The 21,923-nt window shown below is 43.0% G+C and overlaps 1 protein-coding gene across 3 annotated transcripts in view; it reads right to left on the bottom strand.

Moving 5' to 3' along the window:
• The window catches only part of LOC103188234 (calcium/calmodulin-dependent protein kinase type II subunit alpha), a 49,046-nt gene that overhangs the window by 16,596 nt on the left and 10,527 nt on the right, over positions 1-21,923 (bottom strand). For all 3 annotated transcript variants that reach the window (XM_007908143.2, XM_007908147.2, XM_007908145.2), the window contains exons 3-4: positions 8,521-8,580; positions 1,474-1,528 (exon numbers count right to left, since the gene is read on the bottom strand). In XM_007908143.2, the coding sequence (XP_007906334.1) occupies positions 1,474-1,528; positions 8,521-8,580 (115 nt within the window). The remainder of the gene's footprint in view (positions 1-1,473; positions 1,529-8,520; positions 8,581-21,923) is intronic.

The following is a 21,923-nucleotide window of genomic DNA, read 5'->3' as shown; positions in this document are numbered from 1 at the left end:
ATAACGTCTTATCAAGTGGTTGAGACGTCTCAAAGTGCTTCGCAAAATATAGTATAAAGTGGATTGACTATAAACTGTGGGCAAAGCTCAGCAGCCAGTTTGTGCACAGCAGTGTCCCGCAAACAGCCGTGGAGGGAGCGACCAATTTTTATTTGGGGGAATTGTTGACCAGGACAGACAGTGGCAAGGGACGTTACAGCTGACATCCGAACACAAGCAACAGGCAATGGGGAGCAATCAAACTGATCTCATCCACTCCTCCCAATTGTAGTGTTTCAATTAACTGAGTGCCAGAAACCAGCAAACACAGCCAAGCGATAAACTAGATGTGTATGGCTCATTCCCTTACTGCACAGTGCATCAAGCCCCTGAGGAGAATCCGATCTGATGACTTTTATAAGGAAGGTGACTGTAACTGTGGTAGCAATGTGAACCCTCTCGTCAGTCCGCACTTTATTAAGCTATCTTGTTCGGCTGCAAAGAGTACACTGAACAATGGATGATTTGTGAAACTTACTAATATTATTGGCAAGTCTCAGGTTAGTGAAATTAGAGCCTGGAGAATTCTCTCAATTGGGATTTCCTGGGAGATATGAACTTGGCCACTTATCAGGTTGGAGTGAATTACGGGACTGCTGATTCAGACACATTGGGAGCCCTTCAAACACACTTCAATAAACATTCAGATCAGTTCCATTAATTGAACTGTGTCCATCTGTCAGCGATGGTTGATGTAACCACTTCCTGCAGATATATTGAATTCTTTCCTCTTTGGAACTGTCAGACCAGCAATGTAAGTGTCATCTATTGTATAAAATCTTTGGAGGTTCTCGAGCGTAATTTAACCAAATGTTTTGGTGAATTTTGTGTTTTTCACTATTATTTCTGAAAAACTGAAAAATTATTTTCTCATTTCAGCATCAACATCCTGGCCTTTTCGAGGTCAGTGGTATCGCGGGTTAGAGACTGAATAAATCTCTCTCTACACTGTGTGTCCACACTCCCAGGTCAGGGTTAGAGACACAGTAAAGCTCCTCTACACTGTGTGTCCACACTCCCAGGTCAGGGTTAGAGACACAGTAAAGCTCCCTCTACACTGTGCGTCCGTCCACACTCCCAGGTCAGTGTTAGAGACACAGTAAAGCTCCCTTTACACTGTCCAACTCCCATGTCAGTGTCAACATGGTTAGAGACACGGTAAGCTCTGTGGCTAACTGCTACCTCTGTTCTGTAAGTTTTGCAATTCTCTCCCTGTACAGTTAGAACCAATTAATATTAAAAAAATTAGATGTAAATCATATTTTTAATGCAATTTCGAATCACAATTTCATTTAGCATCTGTTTATACTTTTAGCATTGCTTTAGTTATGTATCAGGCTGTGGGGACACATTTGCATAACTTTGAACAGGATGCGCTTTGTGAAGGAATGCTGAAAGCTTTACCAACTCTGATAAATATGAAGCTATACTTACAGGTCAAACACGAGATAGTGATGTCCTTCTTCTGCTATACTGTCATGGAGCCGGACTGTAAGACAGGGGCCAGTGTTAAAGTAATTGTAAGAGAGAAAAATCAAAACGACAGCCTCTTAATTTCACTTCATTCTGTGAATAAGAAAACTCTGATTCTTTATGCTGTCATACTAGCGATGCTGATAAAAGCTCCCAAAGAAATTATTCATTGAATAGAATAAAATATTCAACAATCGCTACACCTCTAGGTGTCTCAAACAATCTAACAAAAAGTTCAGAGAATCCAGTCTAACAACAGGACAGCAACTTATGAAAGTCTCTCCTTCCTATTGACCAAATGGGTCCCTGTATGAAATGCGTTTGAGGGCAGTCTTGGTTCATTTCCTAAGTGTATTTGTCCACAGGGCAAGATGTGCCCTTAATTCTGGACTAAACTGATCAAATTCCCATTGGCCACTGGAAATTGCAGTGTTTATTCTGGACATTACAGTAAGTTTCTGTCAAGGGAATCATCAGAGTCACTGTTTGTGTTTCTACCTGGTTGAGGTTGTACATGGCTTCACACCACCATTCACAATAATTACACCTGGTAGGTTAGACACTGGTCCGTGAGGTCTCTGGTTGAGTTTGGCTGATATCTGTATTAATAAAATAGCCAGACCCGAGATGAAAATGTCTCTAATCCCTCCGTCACCCATTATTTTGTGTAATATATGCAATTTAACTTGAATCGAGGGTTATAAGCTGCTTAAGTATTCTAGCCATAGACTGAGTGTCCATGTATTAGCATTGATTGCAGGAGGACAGTTTTGGCCGACAAGGAATGACTAGAAAACTCCCCATACTTATCAGAATAAAACTTCATGATGTTTGTTACTTAAAGAACATGCCCTCACTTAGAAGCCTTTTGAAATGAATCTCAGCCATCATCTGCTATTAAAATGTCCGGACGCCTTGTTTTTTTTAAAGTGAAGAGAATTTGATGTTTATTTTCTAAAAACAACACAATAAGAGCATTCACAACTAGTGTCCGAAATGGCAAGTGCTAGCAGTCAGGACAGGTATCACACTGACATGTCTCCCTGCGCGACAGCTAAGATATATCTCCCGTTACTGTCAATAGTTGTGACTTCATTACGAATAGCACATTTTAAACTCAAATAATAATAATAATCCTGGCATTTGATATAGCGCCTGATCAAGTCGTTGAGATGTCTCAAAACGCTTCACAGAATGTACTGTAAGGTGGAGTGACTTTTTGTGGGTGAAAAGCAGCAGCCAATTCTGCACAACATGATTTGATTAGAAGTGTGTGGTCGTTTTCACACAATTAGTGTCTCTTAAAGTAAGTGTGAGGCTGGAAGTTCATTGTGAGGTATTCTGCTCTTCTGTGATATACTTTCTCATCTACATTTCTTTGTATACCCACAGCGATTGCTATAGTCTTGCGGGCCGGTAGAATACGGAACACACTGTACAAACAAAATTGTTCTGATAAATAGCGAGTGTCTGTCCATTTAGTTGAAAGTGATATTGTCATAGAAACACTATGAGTCAATTTAGATTAATAAAACTTCAGCTTGTTGCCCACTTCAAGAGTAAAGTGAGATGAGGCATTCCACCCACTGAGGACTTCTGCCCTTTTGGTAATGGAGAAATTCAATACACCACTTCCAATAAATAGATAACTTGGTGTCAGGTCAAATGAATTTAATCCATCCATTCAGTACCTGACGCGAAGACTACAGCTCTCTACCGTCGCATTTTCTACTCCAATTGACTTCTCTAACTCCTAACTTCCCAGCTTTAACTTTGTGTCACCCTGACATTCACCCATCTTGCAAGTTCCTCTCTATTTGCTTTCAGTGTAAGCTTGGCCTTGCTTTCTATGGGCTCTTACCTTGCCCACACCCTCTCCTGTTTTGCTTTGTTCATCTCAAATACGTCTACTCAATAGTGTGTACAGTTCTTCCTCGTTTTTGATGGTTTCCAAGGCAACTCTTTGTTTGCAACATTCACAAAGTGATGGTGTGAATTGTTTTAAAATCCATTATTTCATAATTTATACTCAATGTTATTGTGAGGAAGATACGTTTGATTTTCAAGGCTGTGTTTCATAAGCGCACGTCCACCCTCTCCCTCAGCCATGTGCTGTGCTGTTAATAGCCTCATCCCCTTACTGATGGTTGAGTGACCTGTTACCTGGCCAGGTGTGTTTCAGGAATAGGTGTGGAAATGAGGCGGAGGAGGATGGCTAACACATAATCAAAATATATTGGAAGTTTTGTTTCTAGTGGAAGTCTGAGTGCTCTGGATGCTACCCTGCATGAGGGGCGTTCTATAAATGCACGCTGTTGTTGTTGTCGTTGTTGTTATTGTCTACACTGTGCAATAAATACACTGTTTCTAATGCACAGCTGAGGAGTTAAAGTGACTGAAGCTGATACTCAGGGGCTGAAGTCTTGCCTCGGGATCCTGGTAACTGTCCTCAGGTTCAGCCATTCTCTCTGCACTTCATCACATCACCACTCGCTCACCATCATCCCAGATTCCGATGGCAGCTGCCAATATTTACCAGTCGCCAGCTTTACATAGCAACATGACTAATCTCCATCGAATGAAGTAGATCCAGCCACTTTACCCCACATTTAACGCTGTATTGTACACTTTCCTGCAGGGGTTGTTTTCCCCATTTTGTGGTGCAGAATGTATTTAATAATAATAATAATCATCCTTGCATTTGATACAGCGCCTTATCACGATTGCGAGATATCTCAAAGTGCTTCACAGGATCTATTGTAAAGTGAATTGACCGTATATTTGTCAAATATTTGGTGAAATTCTATAGAGACCTCAGCCTTAGATTCAAATGTGTTAAATTCATTCATATTCTGGTATGGAATCTAAATGGAATCTTGTTGTATCTGGAGCGACCATATGCTTCTATATGGTGCTAGTGGGAGCTGGAAGGACTTCTGAGGCCAAGGACGTGGCTGTGTGGGTCACCAAGTGAATACCAAGTGCTAGGTGTGAAACACACGCATGTGCTATTCCCCTGCTCTTCTATGCTGTGCCTGGTATCTATTAAACATGGATGAAATTCAAAACGTTATCTTCCTTTCAGAAGCGTGTGCTCACGCTGTCTGCATGCGGCAGCGCTCACTCCATTATTAGTTACTGATATTAGATGTAATGTATTTAGTTTAACAATCTGCTGCTGTTTGCTTGTCGGGGAATTAATTCATTGATTGTGCTAATAAGCAGACTGCGGAGAGGAGAGAGCCCAGGTTTGCAAGCTGCTGTAACTATAAATAAGCAGCAAGTGGGAAAATAACATGTTGGCCTGTCATGTATTCATGTCAGAATGTGAAGTGAAAGTCGCCTCTTCCTGTAGTGCTGTCCTCATGACGTGACGGTTAAAGGTTCTGCTCAGGGCAGGACCAGGTCATGTTTGATGCCTGGCTTGTGCTGAGTTAGTCAATCTCAGCTGGAGCGCAAGTTGAGGCTACAATTATCATCACCATTGCTGGCTCAGGGGGAGGGAAATCAGCCAGAGCTCCTGCTCCTCATCACTACTCACAGCCTCTCAGCTGAAAGGTGAGCGTGTGGGGGTGTCAGACTCCCTCCTCACCCCCCACACGCACACAACACAGTGTTGAACAGATCTACTGACAACAACAGCAAAGAACAACAAATGGCTATGAGAGAACTGCAAGGACAATAAATTGAAAGAAACATCTCTAGTGGTTAATAATCCTTTCCCTGTCAATGGAGAGAGCAGTGGACCAGAGAGAAGGAGCTGACAGCTGAGAGTGTTCATTGGGCTCCGGGTCACTATATGACTCCCAAGCTCACTGTCAGTCTGTCTGTGACCTGCTTTTTAATAACATTTTGGTGAAATTCCTTGAAGGAAAGTTCACTTTGAAAAATAGAAATTTCTTGTTCACTTTTGTTGATCTGTAGCAATCCTTCCAACATCTGGAACCTCATTTAGATGTACAGTAAAGCTGTCTCTGCTCTGCCCAAACTTAGATGATCGTCTCATCGGGTGGGCGTTCTGCTAACCCAATGCCCTGAGCCAGATATCCCGATTAGAGAAGAAATCTCTAGTGTGGATAAACCTCCTCGTGTAAATAATCCCCGTTGTTTGCTTTATAGGAACCTGCATAATAGAGTCTTGATAGCGCTATTGTGAGATGGCGGAGGAGGAAGAGAATCCATCAGTGAGCCACGTTATTAATTCTGTTTTATTTATTTATCTGTTAGTACTTTTCCCAGATCTCACTAGTGACTGAATCTCCACCTTGTGTTATCCAGCCCGCAATTTAGTCGAATCTCACTGGTAAAATCCTGAGAATTACAGACGTCATTTTATTTCACATAAGACAGATCTAAATTTAATATTTGGCAATAGTTATCTCTAGATTATCCTCCACATAACCAGAGCAATGCTATGTAACTACATGCCACAGCCAATCATTTATTATATGTAATGAATCCTCCCCTTATGAAAGCCTACAGGTTTTTAAACTAAAACAATGTAATGTTAAACCAACAAATCACAAGCTGCCTCACAATTGATATAATGAAACATTGGGTTTAGGAAAGAGTGTGGGCGACAGATGAATGTGTGTGAATGAGCAATACAGGATGACCCTTACACCTTTTCATGCATTGGCTCCCATCATTAGACACTACAGCATTGTAAAGTAATTCCAAACCCAGTGGCAGACATCATTAAATTGCCAGACAGCATTCAACTAGAGGTGTGAGTCATACAATTACTCATAAAAACATTGCAAATAATTATTTCTTGAATTAATTATTAGCTATTATTTAGATCCGGTGAGATTAAACAGGTTTGTGCGATGTGTGTGTATAGTAAGTCCCAACTGTGAGGAGATGGGACGTAGATTTCTAGTGATGACTTGTTAGAAATGGAAAGGTTAGATTGGTGGCCTGATAATAATAATAATAATCATTGCATTTGATATAGCATCTTCTCAAGTCTTCGAGACGTCTCAAAGCGCTTCACAGAATATCCTGTAAAGTGAATTGACTTTGTATTCTGACCTGGAATGGTACAATCTTCCTGTGTAAGAGGAAAGGATGATAATATATAGTCATGTGTAACTTATAAATAAGGCAGCTTCGTGAGGCATCTCAACGACGTGATAAGGCGCTATATCAATTGCAAGGATTATTATTATAATTATTACTACTGGAGAAAGGCTTCACTAATTCTGAAAAAGTACAATTATGTTAAATGCTTAGTTTCTCCACTAACCTGTGTGGTATGTCGTTATAATGATGGTGGGCGTGGAATAAATTAGGACCCAGCCAAGCAGAGTCTATTAACTGGGTACCATTATGTGATTGATGGAGGCAAGCCATGGGACCAGACTTTGTGTATGAAAACACAAAATATTTTGTGAATTTTCACGCATACACATTAGTCGGTTAAAGACATAGGGGAAACAGTGATGTAAATGTTGAATATTTCAACTCTCGCTGTCCTTCACTTCTGAGGCAGCAAAGAGTGAAAGTTTAATAATAATAATCCTTGCATTTGACATAGCAATTTATCACATCTCAAAGCGCTTCACAGGATATACTGTCAAGTGTTTTGTATGTTTTGTGGGTGAAACGTGGTAGCCAATTGCGCAAAGCAGTGTCCCATAAACAGTCTTGGATTAAAATTCCAAATTATTATTATTTTTTACTCTTCTCACATGATCCTGGCTGATAAAACACATACAAGGCTCTATAATAACTGCAGTCCAGGGACACTGAAGTTATTTGCCTCAGCGCTGCTCTCTGGAGGGAGATAAATCAGGGACCTTAATGCTCTTTACAAGTGACTGTGCAGTAACCTATGGAACCACAGGGGAGGAGGCTTTGGGACCCATTTCCTCAAAGCAGTTACTTTCCTCCTTGTGTGAAGCCATCAATAATAAAGGTTGTAGCGCTGCTGATGTGCTGAGTTCCGTTCCGAACTTCGCATTCAAGAGCAGAACAAGTGAACCTTTGCCGTTCGGTCTCTATCCTGAAGGGATTGGCAGATAAAGATGTTACCGTAACCATAGCGACATCCTTGTCCACAGGTTTTTCACAAAATAAACATTTAGCATTGTTGATGGTGTTCCCAAAATAACTGAACTCAATGGTGGTGTCGCAGGTTGTCACATCAACCTTGGATTCACATCTCTCTCTCAGCTCCGTTACCCCAATAAGATAGGGATTAGCAATGCCTGGAGGGTACTTAAACAGGCCACAAACCCCCATTCATTCAATCTCAGGATTTCAGTGTAACTGTTAAGATGATTCATGTTTCAGTGAAGCGTGAGATCAACAACAACAACTTGCATTTATATAGCGCCGTCACACAGGGTAGCGTCCCAGAGCACTTTAATATGTATCTTGTAATATGTCACCCTGCTTTCACCTCCCACGCAGTTACAGTGAGAATCCCACCGCACAAAGGGAAGATCGTTAATGTGCACAGATATTGAGAATATTGATCATAGCTCCAAAAAGGAGAACCACATCCAAGAGTGAGAGTCTGGCTCACACTCACCATCCAGCAGGGTGTACTAAATTATAATCTGATCTAAAACTAGGCTGTCACTTCCCCCTCCCACCCATTACAATCCCCCGCCCCCATCCCTAGCCCCTACCCTCCTCAGTATCTGAGAGCGTAACAGGCCAAAGAGGCATTCGCTGCCACTCAAGCTACTTTTATAGAGATTGCTTTATCCTGGGCGATTTTCTGATGTGAGCAATTGGTGCTAAGCCTGGCCTGAAACTCGCTTCACACAGGGGATACTTCCAGTCAACTCAAAGAGAAAACTCTCACCCCATCAACTTGTGCCAGATTTGAACACAGGTCTCTGAGGTGCAAGGCCAGCATTGCTAATCTATTGCACACCTAAATTCTGCATGTTCCTGTAATATAGTTAAATGAATAAATTTCAGGCATTGCGCTGGAGACCAGAGGTTTCCGTTAATGGAGTGTGGGCAGCGAGCTCTGGGTTGGTTTGTTCTTACCAATGTTGGCGTGCTTCAGGAGACGACAGATTCGAGCTTCTCTCTCCAGTTTCTGGTGGTCTGCAACAAAAAGACATCAATCACCATCTTGTTTCCTGTCATTCTTTAACACTGCAAGGCTTGTTTTCATATCTGAGAAGCACAGAGCCTGTCAGAACCCATCTTAGTCTTTCATCTAAAGCTATTTACAGATGGGAACATTCTTGCCACCAACAGAAATAATACACATATTTACAGATCTCAGAGGATTAATCTAAGGTGAACTGATCCCAATTAGATTTAAAATTACTCACCATAGAATCTTACAGCTCAGAAGGAGGACATTTGGCCCATCGAGCCTATGCCAGCTCTTTGAAAGAGCTACCAACTAGTCCCACTGCCCCATAGCCCTGCATATTTTTCCTTTTCAAGTCCCTATCCAATTCACTTCTGAAAGTTATTATCAAATCTGTCCTTTCAAGCCGTGCATTCCAGACCGTAACAACTCTCTGGGTAAACGAAATGTCTCCTTGTCTCCCCTCTGGTTCTTTTGCCAAATATCTAAAATCTGAGTTACCGTTTCCTCTGGTTACTGACCCACCTGCCAGAGGAAACAGTTTCTCATTACCTACTCGATCAAAACCCTTCATAATTTTGAAAATCTGGATTAAATCTCCCTTCAACCTTCTCTGCTCCAAGGAGACATAAATTAATTTGGTTCAGATTTGTTTTAAGTGTTCTGAGATGCTACTATGTGTGAAGGGCACGAGACAAATGCAAGTTGTTGCTTCCTTCCCTCCTCCCGAAGGAGACAATTCTAATCCCTGATTGGTACTGCAGTTACTCCAATGCAAGGATTATTATTATTAACAGAGATTGGGATGGGACATAAGGAACTGCACCTTTACCAATGGCCATAAGGGAAGTCTCAATATAGGGAGGAAGAGCACACAGGATGTGAAACCACGGATTGTCGAGAATATTAACAGTGCCCACTTTAGCCAAGTTCAATCACCTCCTCATGCAAAAATATATTGTTCAAAGAACATTTAGCCTTCTAAGCAGAGAGCTTTTCCATAAAATCTCCTTCACGTCTGTTTAGCTACTCAGAGCCTCTTCAGATGCAACTTTTCTGATAGAATATTTATTGTGCCGACTGAAGGAGATCTCGCCCACGTGGCTAGTGGTGATGGGAAGCCTAACTGAGACTCTGCAGTGCTGTCTGCTGTAACAGACAATGGATCAGATAATGTGAGGTGTGTAAACCGTATGCACTCAGATGCACAATGTCCTTAATTAAGTAATTAACAACCAAAGAAAAGAATTGGCTGTTAATAATCTAATTAACGACACCTGTTATCCCAATCCATAAATGAATCACTGGGCAATTTCATCTGCCCAATGGTTTACAAGAGCCTTGGAAGAAAGGTATGTGTACTCACTGCAGCTAAACTGGTCCCTAAACCTGTTGGAAGGCAACACAGTTAAACGTGGCTTCGGAGGAGTAAACAAAATCTAAATTTCATTGACCCTGAAAGATGGTCATTATTTTTGTGGACATTAAGTTGAATCTATGTACCACAGCTTCACCAGCAAAACACAGTGAACCCGCTTGTTAGTCGATTGGCGGATCGCTTTCCAGGGATCATAATCCCTTAAAAAAACACAAATTGATCACTCAATCTACGACTGTTTGAGGGGCACTGCTGTGCACTATTGGCTGCCGAGTTTCACCCACAAAATATACAGTCAATTCACTTTACAATACTTTTCTGGGTCTCAACAGCGTGATATGGTGCTATATCAAAAGCAAGGATTATTATTATTATATTATTGTAAAACTCTCCAGCCATTGCCAGTTGATCGTACGAAAGGAAAGTGGCCAACCTTAAGCGAATGTACCCACATCCCTTACCTTAGATCCCACGGCTATAAGTTATTTGCACCAGATTGAAAAGTCCGCAGTGTAGCAGATGATGTGCTTCCTGCAGAACAAAAACCTTTCCCCGGGCATCAAATGTAGAAATTCAATCTCATTGAGTAACGATGACAAATTGACTGCACTGGCTTTGTAAATTGATTTCTCTGAGCGGCCCTGCTCCACTTCCCTGGACTTCTTTCAATCTACCCAAGACATTGATGTCCTTTGTCTTGAAGCACAAGAGACACTTGGAATAAGGAAAGGCTTTGGAAGCAAATAGTGTAAATGAGTCAGGAGACAACCAATGTTTCCTGTGGAGAGAGAATGGTAAAGGGAAGCGTGAGACAATGAGAATGATTGTGATCATAAGGAAAGGAGTAACAAAAACAACCACAACAACGTCGGGAGGACGTCCCAGGGCGCTGGACAGTCCGAGTTTTGGATTAGGATTACAGATTAGGATTACCAAATAGTCCTAAAGCTTTAAGGCATTACTGTGTGAGTGCCGCGTTGTCAAAAGGACCATTTATTGGATGAGGCTTCAAACCGTGATATCACCTGTTCTTTCAATTGGATGTGAAAGATCCTGTAATCCTATTGACAAAGAGAAGGGAGTTTGTCCCAGAGTCATGGCTGGCAATCTACCTCAGGGCTGTTTGTGGAACCTTGCTGGCACAAATGTTTGTCTTGTTTACCCATCAAAACAGTTACCTCACTTGACGGGAATTAGGTGTGAAGAGTCAATAATAATCATCCTGGCGTTTGACCCAGCGCCTTAGCAAGTGGTTGAGACGTCTCAAAGCACTTCACACGATATACTGCAAAGTGGAGCGACTGTGTATTTTGTGGGCGAAACGAGTTTTGAGACGTGATAAAGCTGTGTAAATATGCAAGTCCTTTCTTTAATGTTCCTAAGTGTAGAGTTTGTGTCCGAGCCTCACACACGTACAAGCTTAAACCGAGATTCAAACACTGCAGAGGAATACTGCCAGCCGAGCAGATAAGGGTCAATCCTAAAGGGTTTGGAATGTAATGCATGCAGGGCACGGTGCATCGCTGCTCGTTGGAGTGTGGTTAGGGCTCACAGTGAGGGGGTGGGTGTCAGCTCCCTGCTGTTCTAGACGCCTACCGCCCACGGCCCTCTGCAACGAGCCTGACTGCCAAGGTGGGAGAAGGAGCACAGTTTTCAATAAGTTAAACACAATTATTAAAGCACAGAACAGACCAGTGCTATTATTCCGCAGTTCCTCTGCAGCCTCTGCGAGGGCAACTCCGCAATCAAATCCCCATTTTGAAGGGAATGAATATTTCTTCCGACTGATTACATAAAAACTTAAGTCACAAAATACAGTCAATTCACTTTACAGTATATTCTGTCAAGCGCATTGAGACGCCTTGAAAATTTGATGAGCCGCCGTATCAAATGCAACGATTATTATTATTGTAATACCTCCGCTGTTTGTTTGGCAGCCAAATTGCCACAGAGCTTCCCCCACTCCCCCCACACTGCCAGGGTATATACTTTAACAGTAAACTCTAAAGCTGAGCTCTCCTGTGCCCCCCTCACTCCCCCCCGAGAACTCACTGAGCGCTCAGTGTCAGAAAGCTTTCTCTGTCTTTGAGATCTTAGTTTTTCACCAATTCTTTAAGTGAATTTTGTAATAATAATAATGAATAATAATAATTCTGGCCTTTGACATAACACATTGTCATGTAATCGAGATGTCTCAAATTGCTTCACAGGATACACTGTAAAGTGTAGTGACTGTGTATTTTGTGGATGAAACATGACAGCCAATTGTGCACAGCAGCGTCCCACAAACATTTGTGATTTTTTTTGGAGGGATTATCACCCCCGGAAAGCGATCCGCCAATCGACTAACAACTGGGTTCCTATTTACTGCTCAGTAAACAGAGTCATGTGTGTGGAGTAAGGAAACTTGCCTAAGGTTTCGGCCCAACCCTCCCGGGAATTAGACCCAGGCCCTCTCGCTTGCAATGCAGCTGAGATTCCTAGCCAGAGTCTCACATCGACAGATACTGTCTTTCCTTCAGTTTAATTTGATGTCAGAGGGCTCCGGGTATTGCTTCCATTTGATGAACATGTAATGTTTGGTGACAGATGATTTCATGTGGAATAATCAGCCGCCTACGCTTCTGGGAGGATGAATCCTCCGAGGAGACAGGACACGTGATACGGCGAGACCTCTAACCCAGTCCATCAGCAAACGGCCTCCTGTTACTGTGATGATTGGGAACCAACATTCAAACATTTCTAGAGCAAGAAAAGGAATCTTCTCAAAATGCCTGAACAGGTTTATCCTGAGCCAGAATTCCAGAACGCCAGCATCAAACCGATTCTCTCCAGCTCTTCCTGATGTACAGATTGTTCTGGAATACAAACACTAGTGGGGCTGAATGGCCTGTTTCTGTGCTGTACAATCTATACGAATATAACTACCTGCACCTCTCTTCCAAATTCATCAAATAACATTCATTGGTCTCTCCTCCTAATGCTGTGTGTGGGATCCTTGGCACAGAAGGCTTTGAGACGTCTCGAAGACGTGACAAGGCACTAAATCAAATGCAAGGATTATTATTACTATTATTTAGTAGCTGCCTGTTTGCCAACATAACTATAGTCCCCGTATTTTAAGGTAACATTGGGAAACAAGAGCCAGTGTTAACTGCCTGAAGGCACAATTAGCGAGTTTGAGTGATGGGGCCTTAAAGGAGTTGTACGAACATAGGAACAGGAGGCCATTCAGCCCCTCGAGCCTGTTCCACCATTCTGTTAGATCATGGCTGATACCTGCGAGACCCTGGCTCCACAAGGAGACTGTGTCCGAGGGTTCCTGCAAGTCATTGTGACCCACAGCTAGTTATTGTTTCAGCTTTATACCAATACCCTAAATGTCAGGGGGAAGGTCCATTTATCTGGGTTTCACTGCATTCAATTCCATAGTGAATCTACACTGTCCTCTTCAACCCGGTCATCTGCAGACTAACACTTAGTGCAGAGAGAGAATGAGATCCCACTAATAAAGAATCAGCTTCTAATTACAGCATTAGGTCAGGGAGACTGAACTTCCCAACTGCTGTCATGAGCGGCAGAAAATGCTTGATAACTGCTTTAATTAAACACTATCTTGGGCAAAGGTCATACTTCCGTAAAGGATAGTATTAACTGGAGTGTGGCATGCTGGGGCTGATGGCTGGTGGCCGGTGACTAAGCTGGGCATTTGTCTAATAATGGTGGAGCTCACATAGCCAAGGCTTCCACGCAGGCTAGCCTGAGGTTTGACAGAGTAGAGACGAAATAATGATCAACGAAGAAGGAATGGTTAGGCCGTATAGAGCTTGCGGGTTATCAGGCTGTACTGTACAGTGTGGAAGGGAGGGAAGACTTAGAGACTTCTATGGTCTGGAGGTCTTGTAGAATCATAGAATCTTACAGCACAGAAGGAGGCCATTCAGCCCATCGTTTCTGTGCTGGCTCTTTGAACAAACTACTAATTTGTCCCACTCCCGCACTCTTACCCCACAGCCCTGCACTTTTTTTCTTTTTCAAGTCACTGTCCAATTCCCTTTTGAAAGCTACTGTCAAATCTGCTTCCATCCTTTCAGGCAGTGCATTCCAGACCGTAAGAACTCTCTGGATAAAAAGATTTCTCCTCATCCTCCCCTCTGGTTCTTGGAAAAGAATGAATTAGAGCAGGGAGCAGTGACTCTTGATCTCAATATAGTAAGGATGCAGGGAGGAGGTGGAGCTTGGGAGGTACAAGAGACAAGAGATTCAGTAGAGTGATGAGCAAGCATCGTGAAGATAAAACAGAGAGAGATGGGAAATGTTGGGGGAGAGGATAAAGGCTCATTTACCCTCCAGTCACTTTTTTATCCAACTTCTTTGAATTCAACCTACAATTTTATTTACAAAGTGCTCCTTTTTGCCCCGGTGAAGGTTTTGCTGCCCCCGGTTACACTGGCCACAAACAGCAAAGCAGCTCCGAGGATCATTAAACACAGATTTATTGGCTCTTCATAATGTAATTAATGTTTAATGTGCAGCAGAAACACAACACATTGTGAAAGTGATGGAGCGCCATTTATATTCCACTCAAGGTGCTGCCTGTAATCTCTTCATGATTTCATTACTAGCAGGTCAGCTCAGCGGGGCCCAGTCTATCCAGTACTTTGGGGCCTCAAAGGAATTGTACAAACATAGGAACAGGAGGAGGTCATTCAGCCCCTCGAGCATGTTCCGCCATTCTGTTAGATCATGGCTGATCTGTACCTCAACTCCAATTACCCACCTTTGCCCGATATCCCTGGATATCCTGACCTAACAAACGTCTATCCACCTCAGTCTTGAGTACGCAAATAGCCTATGAGTGATTGACTGCTGAGCAGCCAAGCTCCGTGTGAACACTAACAGTGGGGATGCGAATATCTCAACCCACTCGGAAAGATAATGATATTGTCATACGTTATGTAAATGCTTTTGACCAGGTAAAACACTTTCCCTTCCTTCTTTATGCGAGAACGCTGTTAAATATCAGTAAACCATCCTGTTGAATGGAAAATTCTTCAGAAAAAGAAAACTGGGCAGAAACTAAATCTACACACTTCAGTTAATTGATGTATCAGCTCAGTCTACAGTAAACTCCTGATAACTCGTCACTCCAAAGGGAAAGGGCTTGGTGATGAGTTATCAGGAGTGGCGAGTTAGGCGTGTGCATAAACAAGTAAATAAATGCAGCCGGGATGTGTCAGTGACTAGTTAAACCAAGGTTAAGTTATCAGGAGTTTCCTCTATTGGGTTCAGGTTGTATCTGAACCTAGTAGAGGTGCTTTAGTATAACATAATGTAATGAAGCTGAAGCCAATCTACAGCGCTAGAGATTTTTCCTCCTAAAATAATAAACCTCAGCTTTTGAATTCTCTATGTAAGTGAGTCCAGCAAATGTTCAGACAAAGGCAAGTTGTGACAGCGTGAAAATTACTGTACGAAAAAAATAATATTAGGAACAGTATATCTTATACTATCTGGTTGCTAGGCAGCGTCCTGCCTCGATTAATCTGTGCAGAAAAATGTTGAGAATAACAAGGAGTGTGGGGGTAGGAGGCTGGCTGGGAGGTACCAGGGTCTGCTCGGAGCTGAACTGGCTCCAAGGTGACATGATTGGCAGTGGAATGTCGGAATCGAGCCAACGCTCTGTGATGGTCTAAGGTGGTACTTGAGAACAGTAAGAAAAACAATAAATAACATTTACACAGCGTCTTTCACATCAGGAGGACGTCCCGAGGCGCTGGACAGTCAGGGATTTGGATATGTGATATAACTTATGCTAGTTTGATATAACTCATACTTTGCATAAATCATATTAAATGTTACGGTCCCAACTGATACGATTTATGTGAGGTTTACTGTATTGAAACGAGAAGGGAGTTTCTCCTGGTGACCTGACTAGCAATCCTCTGGATTAATCGTTCATTCACTCACTATATGTGCAAACGGTTGGCAGAATTACCTACAAAAACATGACTAAGCTTGACGGTGAAGCATTTTGAGGAGTAGCAAGGTATCTAAGTGCTTTATTTTCGTGTAATGTTCTCCTCCACGACTAAAGCTATTAGCTTTATTGTTTATTAAGATGGAGCAAGTAAAGTCAATGATATTGTTGTGAATAGCTGAAACGCAGAGACAGATTGGTTACTGGCAGAGACAAGAGCATCTTCCTGTGCTGTGATCTCTGCCTCCCCCCCCGTTAGTCCTGTTTACTCCCACTCCTCAGTTCCCCGCTGAGCTTCATGTCAACCACAGATGAGCTGATATTTCCAGGCCAGGGGCGTGTGAGTGAGTGCGAGAGTGCGAGAGTGTGTGAGTGCGAGAGTGTGTGTGAGTGTGATTGTGTGTGTGAGTGTGTGTGTACTTTACAGCTGTGTCCCACAAACAGTCGTGGATTGAGTGACCAAATTATTATTAGATATATTTTATATATACAAATGACATTTATACAGTGCCTTTCACATTGGATGGACGTGGCAACAAAGGCTGGACGTTCAGGCATTGGTTGGGAACAGGAGAGGGTGGAGGGCAGGGAGGGATGAGGGTAGGAGGGTGAGTGAAGTACTTGGGGTAATTGAGCACATTAAAGAGTGCCACCATGGGGCTTTTTTGTGATCGTGTGGACCAAGGGTTGAGAGCAATGATTACTATCATGTTGACAAAGCCCAAGAATGTGTGTGACAGAGAGAGAGAGGAGAGGGAGAAGGAGAGGGAGAGGGGGAAGTCAAGATAAAGATGCAAGTAAGCAAACTGCTGTACTTCTTAATTGAAAGCTTTTGAATACTGACTGCACAATTGTACGTTCTCTTTGTTCCACTGATCCATTGCTGATTATTTTTAGCTTTCAGGAGTTGGAGCTGCCGTGTTAACAGAAAGTAAAATGCCTGTTAACATTGGGCTGGTAAATTATTCCAAACACACACTCTCTCCGCCCACCATGACTATTACAGCGGAGCCTCAGTCTGTGCTAATGGAACAATTGCACCAACTTGAAGCCTGCAACGCTGCACCAATCAGGGAAGGCAATGGCAGAAAGAGCCTCAATTTCCAACCCTTTAGCTTCAGCGTTGTATCACTTACTGCCGTCTCCATTTCAATAGCTGCAACACATTACTGAAGAGCCCTTCAGCGCAGGGGAATTATTAAGAGAGCAATTTTAGCAGATGGTTTTTCGATTCCCAATGCTGATACCGAGCTATCATCTTCCTTTCATTGTTAACTCAAAGTTCGTTTATTCCCAGTGCGAAGAGAGCAACTCAACCCATCAACTTATGTCTCTCCCTCGCCACCTCCCCACTTCCCTTGAAGCTCAGAGTTAAAGGCAACGCATCTTGTTCATCAAACTTTGAGGTGCCAAACCTCATATGAAATGTGCAAGGAGAAAGATCATTGGAGCCAGCCAGGCCCCCGCGTTTCACCCACAAACTACAGGGGATGTGTAACCTGCTCTGTAATTGACTCCAGTGAAAATATTCTTAGATTTCAACAGGGCTAGAAATCCATCCGTCTCTGGAGGACTTTTTCGGAGTCTGTTGGTTGAGGATTAACTCGACTGAGGATCTTTTATTTGTATCCCAGTGTGTCTTCTCAGCCCTTCACCTATATAAGATGACTGAAAGTTTTTCTGGGGGGGTCAATCGGGTGTCTGACACTTGAAGAAACCCATCACCAAGTTTAAGAATCTCCAAACCAAGCTGGGATTCCCATGCATCCCACCTACACATGGAAATTTCAGAGACAGATTGTTGGAATGGAATATGCACTTTGTCTCTCTCTCGCTTTCCTGGAGGGACACCTCCTGCTTACCTAATTCTGGAAAGCGAGAGCCAAGGCTTGGGGGAGGTGGGGACATCCAGAGTGTGCATTGGGGTAACTGGGAATCTCACCAGCTAAAACCTCACAGGTTGTCGTTGATATTACTGTCCAGCAAGCTATGACTGAAAGGAGTCCTGTAGCACGTCAAACCTGCCCTCTTGGTAAGCTCTCAATGTCGAGGGATAGAGGCCAGGATAGAGCACACACTGAGACAAGAAGAGTGCTGTGACACTGGCCACCCCAGGTTATACCCCCAACCACAGTACACCACACACAGCACTGCAAACAGGAGAACAGCCAGCTTTGCTCCCCAGCTGCAATCCGTCTCAACTTCAGTGATACTGCTGCATCCTCACATGCGTGTGTCGGCAATGCAACACGTTTGCTCGCGGGCTGTCAGTTCAGCTTGTTCTTTCATCGTTCATTTCTGATTTGATAAATACCAGAGTGAAAGCTTACAATACGGTGGCCTTCAGTAAAAGGGAAGATTTTAGGTTCCGAGTGTCTCCGCTTGGCTCTGTCAGTATGTGACAGTGATGTGGTGCAGTTTGATGCCACGTTGACGGAGACATTTCTTATTTATTAAACCTGTCCAGGTTCCCATCAGCCATGTCCATGACAAATCTGTCCCATCATGTCAGAACTTCCAGGAGCTGCTAAGCACAGTTGATGGGGTTTCGATTCACATCACAATCCTAGTGCTCACATCACACACAGCCTTCACACCTTTCACTCTAATCCTATACCCGTTTGGATTTCTGAACTCGACCTTCAGAAATATTGTACACTTCAGTCCATGTTTTGAAAATTAGCCGGAGGAGAAGTTGAGCTCTTAGTAATAATCTTTGCATCTGATACACAGCCTTATCATGTTGTTGAGACGTCTCAAAGAGCTTCACAGAATACATTGTAAAGTGTAGTGACTGTGTACTTTGTGGGTGAAACACGGCAGCCAATTGCGCACCGCAGCGTCCCCACAAACAGTCATGGATTGAGTGATCAAATAATTAATATATTTTGAGGGATTATTACTCCCCAGAAAGTGATCCGCTAATCGGATAACAACCGGGTCCTCTCGCTTGCGAGGTGAGTGCACTAACCACTGCGCTGCAGACACCTGTTTCTTTCCACATCAAGGTTTTTACGACCAGTGAAGTCTCTTTACATAATTACACTGAGATTGGAAGGTGGTTGGATAGGATGAGCTGGAGCTTGGAGTTGGTGTGTGGGTGGAACTCAACTGTGGAGTCAAGATAAACAAATCCTTAAAAGCATGAAATCCCCATCTTGGTCCTGAGGAGAATGTGCAGTGTAAACACGTGGGTTCGGGAGTCATGGCTGCAGCCGCTGTCTAACAGGATGATTACATGGTTTTAAATGTAATTTCAACCAAGAACATTTTTATTGAGCTCAATAGTGCCGAGGGAGATGCTAGTGAATGGGATTAGCAAATAACACCTCGGCTGCTATTGTACTAAAGAGGCTATTGTGCGTGACACACACTAGTAATGTGCCCAGACCTGCTAGCGCACACACGCGTTCAACATTACGTCAGACATTCTGACCTTGCACCATTCTTAGAAAGACAAAACTACCTGGAATTGTTCAAAATATATAATGGCTGCCGCGTTTTGCCCACAAACTACACAATCCATTCACTTTACAGTACGGTCTGTGAAGTGCTTTGAGACGTCTCATTGATGTGATAAGGCAAATGCAAGGATTATTATTAATTATTATTATTATAAGGTGTTGATTTTACTCGGTGGTAACATTTCTTATTTTGTGCACATTGTAAATACTGTAACCCAGGTTTCCTCCTGACACCATCATCATGACCAGGCAGCAGTTTAATGTTTTATCTGAAGGATAACACTTGCAATGTTGCAGCTCCCCCAGTAATGTGCTGGGATAGTCACACAAATTACAATCATCCAAATTCATCTGTAAGAGATGACATGTCTTTGCGAGTAGTTTTTGCATTGATTGTTGGTCATTTCCTACAACGTTTATCAGATCCATTTAGTCAACTGATATGTACAGGAACATCCTTATGTCACTATGGCAACAAAAGCAATCTTAAAAGAGGCAGCGCAGTGAAGCCAGAATGGGAAAGGAGACAATACTCTACAACACAATAGCATTTACATTTATATAGTACCTTCACATCGGGGGGGGGGGGGGGGTACATCTCACAGTGTTCGACACCACTGGCTGGGTAAGGAACATTGGATCTGAACTGAGGACGTTTCTTCACGTAGGTGGTTTAGATTGAAATTGTAAGAGGAGGATTTAAAGCGTAGGAGGACAGGAGAGAACATTTCAGAGGAGCAATGAGCATTATTATATTGATACAATAGAGAGAGAGAGGAGAGGGAGAGGCAGAGAGGGAGGGAGGGGGTGGAGGTCGGGTGTCAGAGAAAGATAACCTATTAGACAGGAAACCTTTCACTGTAACATTGTGCCACATGATAAGATCATGTAGCTCTAAGCACTGTGTGAACAGTCAGCTGTGGGACAGCAGAGAGACTCTGAGGATCATTCTGTCAGTGATGTTTAGTGAGAGGCTAACATGGGGTCACACTGCTCTGTTATTTATCTACACGCAAATGGTTCTCTCCGAGATGAGGTTGATTAGCATAATTTGTTAACTTAATTATTTGCAGTCATGGTATCGAGACACTGAACCCACCAACACCAATTAGACACTGGATAGTGTCAAACCAACAATCCACCCACAAAACACACAGTCAATTCATTTTATGGTATATCCTGTGAAGCGCTTTGAGACGTCTCAACGACGTGATAATGCGCTACATCAAATACAAGGATTATTATTATAATAATCACCTGACAAAAATAGCCAAGGAATGTAATTGTTTTCAGAAAATAAAGGTTTTCTTCACATAAAACAAACTCCATTTTGCTCACCATTGATTTATTGGGTCCGTCAAAGTGCTGGCCATTTCCTTGCATTGATACAGCGTCTTATCACATCTTCGAGATGTCTCAAAGCGCTTCACAGAATATACTGTAAAGTGTTGTGACTGTGTATTTTGTGGGCAAAACGCGGCAGCCAATTGCACACAGCAGCGTCCCACAAACAGTCGTTGATTGAGTACTAGATTTGTTTTTTTAAAGGATTATTACCCCCGGGAAAAGGTGATCCAGCAATCCACTAACAACCAGATTCCTATTTACTGCTCGGTGTGTGGAATAAGAAAACTTGCCCAATGTTTTGCTCTGTCCTGGGAATCAAACCCAGGTTGTCTCGCTTGCGAGGCGAGTGTTGTGTAAAGGGTGAGTGATCAGCAGAATGCCAGACACAGTTCTGAACAGAAATGCCTCCCATTAATAACACCCCCGTCCTCATGTCAGCAGTGGATTGCATTGGCAGAGCTGGCTTAGCTTCAAATTGAATTTGTGTTTTGTAGAGAGGAAACTGCTGTCTATCATGAGATCTACAGAGAATAACAACAACAAGCCCACTCCATGGCCAGCCCACCGCCTCCCAGCATGGCAGTGGGCAAGGGCAGAGGCACAAATCTCTGTGTGCCCAGTCTCTGCTGTTAGTATAGAGAGGGATGCAATGTCCTGCCATGTGCCAATCACTGTTGTGTATAACCTGCAGAATATAGGTGGTGGGACACTGAGGAGCTCTTACTGTCGATCAAACGCTACACTTGGATGAAGCCTCTCCCGTGCGGAGTGTCTGTCTGTCCAGGACACTGGGCTCAGGGTTACACAATGGGGAAGTGGAGATGGATGAATGAATGCTGTGGTGTTTTACTTGACTGACTTTGGGGCTGTGGGTGTGTGGACTGAACCCATCCCAGGAGGTAGAGTTTGAGGTTGTGTTTGAATCTGTGATGAGGCATCAGGAACTAAATAACTCTATTGTGTTCTCATGTTAATGAAGCGCTTTGAGACGTGTTGACATTATAGGCATTTCTGAAACACAGGGATTTTTATTCATCTATTGGTTTCGAACTTGAGGCTAGTCCTGATGTAGACCTGAATTCTCTTCAGAGGAATTACTCTTTGTTGAGCTGTCATCAGCAGTCCTGCTGGTAAGCAATGGCTGACATTTTCTTTTGTTAATCTAGCTTTTCAAAAAAA

Source organism: Callorhinchus milii, unplaced genomic scaffold (assembly GCF_018977255.1).
Source record: "Callorhinchus milii isolate IMCB2004 unplaced genomic scaffold, IMCB_Cmil_1.0 Scaffold13, whole genome shotgun sequence".
Lineage (NCBI taxonomy): Eukaryota > Metazoa > Chordata > Chondrichthyes > Chimaeriformes > Callorhinchidae > Callorhinchus > Callorhinchus milii.
The sequence above is the reverse complement of the archived record's forward strand: the minus strand, read 5'-3'. Positions and strand labels throughout refer to the sequence as shown.